Source organism: Perna viridis, chromosome 5 (assembly GCF_037379345.1).
Source record: "Perna viridis isolate PV_CMFRI_1.1 ecotype Kerala chromosome 5, ASM3737934v1, whole genome shotgun sequence".
Lineage (NCBI taxonomy): Eukaryota > Metazoa > Mollusca > Bivalvia > Mytilida > Mytilidae > Perna > Perna viridis.
The window spans coordinates 24,274,619-24,282,372 of record NC_142449.1 but is presented as its reverse complement, the minus strand read 5'-3'; the positions used below and the strand labels follow the sequence as shown (position 1 = coordinate 24,282,372).

The 7,754-nt window shown below is 33.3% G+C and overlaps 1 protein-coding gene across 1 annotated transcript; it reads right to left on the bottom strand.

Annotated features, from left to right (window-relative positions):
• Positions 1-627: 627 nt before the first annotated feature.
• On the bottom strand, positions 628-7,742 carry LOC148616659 (uncharacterized). The gene is made up of 8 exons (XM_088583853.1): positions 7,663-7,742; positions 7,263-7,350; positions 6,575-6,811; positions 5,774-5,848; positions 4,299-4,403; positions 2,907-3,098; positions 2,302-2,385; positions 628-1,896 (listed from the first exon to the last, which is right to left on the bottom strand). The coding sequence occupies exons 2-8, from the start codon at positions 7,323-7,325 to the stop codon at positions 1,339-1,341; spliced, it is 1,314 nt and encodes a 437-aa protein (XP_088439979.1). The 5' UTR covers positions 7,326-7,350; positions 7,663-7,742; the 3' UTR covers positions 628-1,338.
• Positions 7,743-7,754: the final 12 nt, after the last annotated feature.

Sequence of the window (7,754 nt, the reverse complement as noted above, 5' to 3'; positions counted from 1 at the left end):
ATATACGAAAAACTACTGTCTGATCCCTATGTTCTATTTTAGTAAAGGCTGTCATGTTTTTCGACAGAATTTACTTAGGTTTCTATGTGCATTTTATTTGTGGGTTATGACGGTTATGCTTATTTTTTTCTCGTCGTCATCTCTGGACTTTGATATTTTTTTATTACCGTTTGAAACCAGGTTAAATTGATTTTTTCTACAAAGAAGTCATTTCACTAGAACGGCAATAATCTTGAATATGTTAAAGAGAAAAATCGAACGAAATCATAGAATACGAAAGAATTTATATTGAAAACCCGTGTGTCAGTAAATAAGTATGGGTGTATGCCGGGACTGTATGTTTTCACACTTAATCATAATTCAAATCAGAATCAGAAAAAAAATAAATTAACCTTAATTAAAAAGAAGTACAGAGATTCTTACTTTGCATTAGGCGGGTTATTCTCTACTTGTACGTGGTTGTATCTATCACACAACTATGATCAATTTAACGATGCAAATTCGATGATACTTCAATTGTTTCTGTACATATTTTACTTTTAGAAAACTGTAACGTAGTTGAAATTTGGTCGGATAAATAGAATAACATTATAGCATTATTAGTTCTACTAAGGTCAATAGTGCAATATATAAAAATTAAATTGCATTTTATACGGTTCAGATTAATACTAACATATATAATTCGAGAAAGTATGCATTCGTGCTTCTTAGTTGCAGTATTCTACCAATTCGATGTATTTGTACTTCTGACTGTTCTGAAATACATTTTCATTGACATCATATTTCGTCTATATCATCAACGAATTGTGACCCTATGGGGTACAACACAGTTTTTAAGGACATGACAGCAATAAAGACAAGTAAAGCCAAAGTGTATTTCTTGTAAGGTGTAGAAGATCATTGGAATTTGTAACACTGATAAAGTATTGTAAAGTTTCGTAGGCGTCAGGAAAATATTATTTCTATAAAAAAAATTCGATATACTGAAAAAAAACTAGTTCAGCTTCACTGGGCTGAACTTATGAAATATCTTTGTCGCAACAATTTCATAACTCTTGAAGTTTCTATAACCCGATTTTTTTTTACAATACGTGATTTCTGTACATTCCTCTGTTTCCAAAATATCAATTTCAAATGGACTCAAATTGCTCGGAATTCTGTCCCAATAAAAAGAATCCATATTAGACACTCTAGGGCGGTTTATGTTTTTTTTTAAATAGAATACAATAGAAACACAAATGCAACTACAAACTTCGATAATTTAACAAAATTACAAGCATTTTTAATGAGCATTGAGTTTTGAAAAAAAATAGACAATACTAATTCAGTAGGTTTAGTTTATTGTTTTGATCTCCATGTCAACATAGGAATGTCCCGAGTGTCTTCAGCATAGTAATCTTGGGGTCCATACGGATCAGTGTAGTAACCCCGATCCTTTTTCTTCTTCCAGTACTCCCAATCATAGGGTGGATACACCATGCGGTCGTACGGTATCCAGTATGGAGGGTCGGTGAAATGGTCACATGTTCTAGGCAAACACCTATTAGGGCGGCGGCGGATACTATGGCATGTTTTGTGGGTTTGGCATTGTGGAATTCTTTGTAGCCTTCCGTGGCAGCACACACGAGGCATATGTTTCCTGCAGGACGTAACCTTCATTTTCCTATAGTTATCTGGTTTGTGACAGTGTGACGAGTGTGTACATGGATCACGTATTGTATATCTTGGGCACCACCAATCCTGGTTATGAATACAGGGAGGATCATGTATGTCACAAGGGGCGCAGTCTGCCTGACATGTCAAAGCCTCTTCGCTTATTGATCTTTTGTCAAGACGTCCTTTTGACTTAGTACTTATCATATAGGCGTAGACCAATGCAAATATCACTGCCAGTATCTAAAGGATAAGTTTTTTTTAACATTATAGCTTTTACCGAAATAAAACAAAAACGCCAATGATTCAAAATATAGACGTTTACTGAAATATGTGCTTGAGGGTACAATGTAGGTTAATTTAGCTCATGGGTCTGTTGCAGACAGACCTGCGTTGCCTATGGCAAATACAGCAAAGTGCATCTCTTTAAAATATCACAAACTGAGCAAAGATTGACACCACATGCACTGCATCTGCGTAAACCAGCAATAGACTACAATAGTAAGAAAATATTCCGAAATCAACGGTATGAAAAGAGCATTCCGTCCGCAAGAGCTTAATTGGGATTTATCACAAATGGATTCAGTGTCTTTAAGAATTACTATGAAATTGCTGAATAAACTGAATAAATTTGAGAAATATACATACGCCAATAAATAATACCAGGAATGCTATTGCCAAGAATCCATCGCTGTACTGTCGTATATAATCACTCAATGCAGCATAACAGCCCTGAAAGATGTTATACAACATTACCATAATAGTATAGACCCTTTGGCGGAGAAGCAGCGATGAACAGATTGTAATAACAGTCTTTGGGATAACAGTACAGAACAAATCCTTGGTTTCCCTCACTCGAAGGTTGCCCTCAACAACTAGACCTAGCGGAACCACAGATATAATTGAAGGTTTCGGTTCGACAATATAAGTTTTTGATACTAAGACTTAAAATTCCGTGTACTGCATTCTAAGTGGAGGAGTGTGTTCCAATTGTAAAGTAAATTCTGACTCGACACCGGGACTTTCCTGTTCCATCCGATATGCAGTCCAGCTCCTGCATTGTTTGATGGTAGGGACAAGTCTTATTGCATGGTGTGACCTATCTTTTATATGTATTATAGAAACTGGGATTGTTTCCAGTATTTCAAGTACGGTTGAAATAGTTAAAGAGGATATCTTAGCTAGCACCACAAATAAGGAATACTTTACACAAATAACCCAACAAGGCAAAAGATTTATCAATCGTAACAGACCTTGCTAATCCATGCATTTTCTTCAGTCGGTGATACTGTGCACGATTTTCCAAGATATGTTGAAGCTGTTTCACTAGTGGCATCTTTACAGCAATATGCAGGAATCCTGTTGGTACCTCTAGTTGTTCTATTCCATGCAGAGGTTTCGAAATCATCTACGTCAGATTGAGGATCAATACCACAACAGTCTAACTTAAATTATGAATAAAATCAAGATTAGGATCAACGCCACAACAGTCTAACTAAAATTACAAATAAATAAATAAATCCCATGAAAAATTTTGGAACCGGAGCATCAGGAACCAAACATTTTGTATCGAACAGCTATTATTGTGCAGAAATGGTTTACCAAAGAATATTTAATAAATAAACCACGGAAACTCCATTTTATCATTGTTTACCACGGGCTGGTAATTTATGTCGCATTGATACCATAACGACATAAATGACTAGCCCGTGGTAAAACAAGGATATAATGGAGTTTTCTTCATTTATTTCGATTCTAATAGGACTAGTTTCTTCATATTTGAATAGACGCAACCTATGTGTGTTGCACGAAATGTTGATCAAGTGTTTATCCTTTTTTAACATTGGGTTGTTGTCTAAAGAGATTTGAAGTACGACATATAAGAATTATTAACATTAACTTCGGCTGGGTTAATAACTAGAACAACAGAAAATAAAAAAAGGCATAATGTTCCTTATTGGTGACAAAACTAGTAAAATTCAAGTATAGCCTATGTAATCTGTTACTCAGAAACATATATAAGATGTAACAGACATAGACTGGCCACTAGCTATTGCGTATTAAAAAAAAAACAGAATTCAAGCCTCTTACGATGTGCTCAGATTTCGCATGGTTCTTCATACAACTAAACTAGGCGGTTCACATAAGCACAAACGTTTTCCTTTGAAAGATCTACATATCCATAACCCTCAAATTTTAAAAGTATCAGTTCACATAAAATTCAGAAACTACCATGCAATGGTCAAGTGATTCATGGTGTAGAAAAACCCACCAAACAAACAATGCTTTTTCAGTCTACATATGCTATATTTTCACATAACAATAATTATTTCTGTATTCAGATCTGCACTTTCGAGAAAATCATACATCTATCTATAAATTTTATCTCAAATGTGCAACATCCAAATGAAAAACTAAGACTGGTTATGTGATCCGTTACTGTTTCTAAACTAGAAATAAAATTGAATTTTGTGGGTTTTTGACATGCATGAATCATCTCCTGTCTGATGTTTATAAAAACTGCTACTTAAATAAAAAAAAACTTGGCGAGAATGAGATCGAAACTTTATCATAGTAATATATTCAGAATTATAGAAATATACATATATGTGAATATTCAATATCTTATTTCTTAGATGTCTTACCCATAAGAACATGTAGTTCCATGCTTTTGTTATAGTTTTTCCTCCACTGCCATCATAAAACATCAAATTGGCCTTCAATTTGGCCTTAGCCGAACTGCTTATTACCTGCAATTCATGTTGATTTCCATTTCATAGTAACTTACGTACAGATCAATGTACGAACCAGGCAGTTTCAATAGTAAAAGTAATATACATCAAAGAAATCTATAATGCTGAACATTTTTGTTAATGCATTGAAAAATTTCACCTTCGTTATAAAAAACATTTTTCACTTCGAATTCTGCACATAATTTCAGGATTATTATTTGTGCAGGTGTAATTAACGTATTATTTAGATTAATAAACAGTTTTAACATTTTCGGCATCCACCTTACTCTAAAATGGATGTATATTAATAACAATACATTGGTGTACTTTCAATAAATGCTACAAACTGGGGCAATTGATCGGCCGACTACAGATACCCGCATTCAAAATTTTTAGAGGTGCAAAATTTCCATAATCTTTGGTTATCGACGAAAAAGAAAACAAAGGTATATGGCTGGACAAAGTGGACAAAATACGTGTTTTCTAATATTAAAAAATGATTTTTTAATAATACAAATTCATTATTTAATTTAACAAATTTGATTTCTTGTATTACAAAACCCTTTTTTAATATTAAAAAAATAATTTTTTGATATAAAAATTCAATTGAATTTCTAATATTAAAAAATGATTTTGTTAATATTAGAAACTGATTTTCTAATACTAGAAAATGGATTTCTTGTATTCAGTTACGATTTTTTTAATATTAGAAAATCATTCTGTTATATCAAAAATGTGACTGAATTTGCAATATTGCAACGTGATTTTTTAATATTACGAATTCATTTTCTAATATTACAAATTCATTTTCTAATATTACTAAATGTGTGATATTTTGTAACATTACTAAATCAGGAATTTGTAATATTAGAAAATGAAATTCTAATATTAAGAAGTATTTTCTAACATTAAAAAAAATATTTTCTAATATTACAAAATATTGATTTTTGTCCACTTTGGCTTGCCATAAAGGTAAAAAAATAGTGGGACAATTCACAAACATCATAATCCAAGCATAAGACGTAAACGTGAAAACGGGAAACAGAGATGATCTGCAAACACAATGCATCAAACAAAATGAAGTACAATGACATAAAAAATGATAAGGAAAAACAGACATAGCTATTTAAAGCACTGCAATATAAACTCCCTCTAGAAACCGGAAGTGACATCATGGATGTTCTGGATGGTAAATTAACAAAACATATACCCATTATAAACAAATTTGCCCAGTAATCCGGTGTTTTGACTTCCAAAACAATTAGGCTGCATTTAACAAATTGTAGTCTTAGTTTCAAAAACCTTTAGAAATGAAAAAAAAACTTGGTGGAAAGAACGTAAAAAACTTGGTGGAAAGATCGTAAAAAACTTGCAACATTTAGACTTACTTGATCTCTCATTCTAAACCAAAGATAAATGACAAATATATGGAATCCACAGGTCAAAATAACAAGGACCCCATACTGAAAAATAAAGTAAGTACAATATATGTATATAGTTTATAAACATCAAATTATATATATATAAATACCTTACCCGATAACATCAGAGGTTATCCGTTTTTCTTGTGCTAATGTTCGTGCTCTATATTTACTTACGAGGAAATATCACTCGGTTAAAGAAAACTATATTTAATAAAGCCTATAGACTAGGTAGCAGAGTGGTCTAGAGCGTTGGACTTAGTGCAGGCGGTGTTGCCACAGATGTCACGGCGGTACGAGTTCGAGTCCCGCGGAGGGAACGACCAAAAATTTGCATCGCAAATTTGACAGTTCTAACATCGCTGGAAATTTTTCAGACCTTTCTATACGTTTACATATCTTCCCTGTATCAATTTGATCCGATGGAGCAGTGTAGTGAATAGAGTCGTCACATTCTGAGACGTTTGTATATGTGTGTGTGTGTGTTTTGAGATCTGCGTTGTGGGTATGAAGGGTGCAATGAAAATTTTCGGTAGCAATAATTATGACCTGATACGGAAACTTATATTTTATTCCAAATTTATGACAGCTAAGGAAAACACAAGGTGCATGAGTGCATGATCTATGTCTATGTATACTGTATACGGAAATGGGCACAACTGCAATCTAAAAGGTATAATTATGTCTTTATACTAGTGTAAACATGTGTGCACTTAAACATACTGCACTAAAAGCTAAGAACAAATAAATCCATAATTATCCACTAACCAATATAAGTAGGGGCATTAGCCTGAAAAGTGCTCCGAAAAAACCCACGGCTGAGGTCAGTAACAAAATAGCGCCGACTACTATGAAAGCAATGGTAATCTTCGTGATGACTGTAGCCACTGTAATTTGATAAGAGACCTCTAACTTCTCCAACAGGGGAACAACATAGTTGTTTGAAACCATGTCACCGGACTGGTAGAGAACTGCAGATATTGCCAACATACCGACTGCTAATAGCTGGAAAAAAACAAATAGGAATAATGCTAGTAGCATTGTAACTGTTCGTACTGACATGGAAGTCTACAAAGGAATTTTTATTACATTTTTCATTGCATGTATTTTTGTATTATAAATAACTTCCGATTAGCAACTATTTCTTTATTTTTCAAATTGGCAACAGATTTGAAAAATCAAGACTGAACAAATGTCCTTATAACCTTTAAAGTATTTCGGGACATCTAATGCCAGGTTAGTAAAGGTGAGACCCAATGTATACGTTAAGGAAGTCCATATATATTTATACTAATACATGTATAAAATATCGTGACTAATTTTAACCGTGAACACATTTTTTTCCGTCCTGATGTGACAAGGATATTGAAGTGTCTAAAGATGTGTAAAGAAGGGCGTGAACTCTCCACACACCATCTCACAACCCCGAAATAAAATCTGACAATAATTTACTTACCAATAACAAGCAGTTCAGAATTAGAAGGCTTATTCTGGTAAAACTTCTGTAGCCCTTTGCCATGGTTTTGGAAATGTGTGATCAACCACTTTTACATAAAAGAAAGAAATTCAAATACTAACTTGACCACAAAGATGACTTTAGAACTACAATCTAATCGACCAATATTACTGAAATATACATCGATTGAAAAGGTTTATGCTTTATTTGTTTATAATTTCACAGTTAACAAAAAAAGATATAATTTACCTGCATAGATTAAATATGCGAAGGAAATCGAGTGCATCCTAAATCACCATGAAAATTTTCTTGATATAGTTTAAGGTTTCTAGCTAGAATTATAAAGATTACAAATATTTTGAACGTGGACTGTTTAGATTCATATGCATTTTGTACTTACAAGCAATAAACCCCACTCACATCGCCATTACAGTTGTTCACCTCTCGACCGACTCAAAACAATATGAACACTGCTCAGGTTGTGAGTCTAGT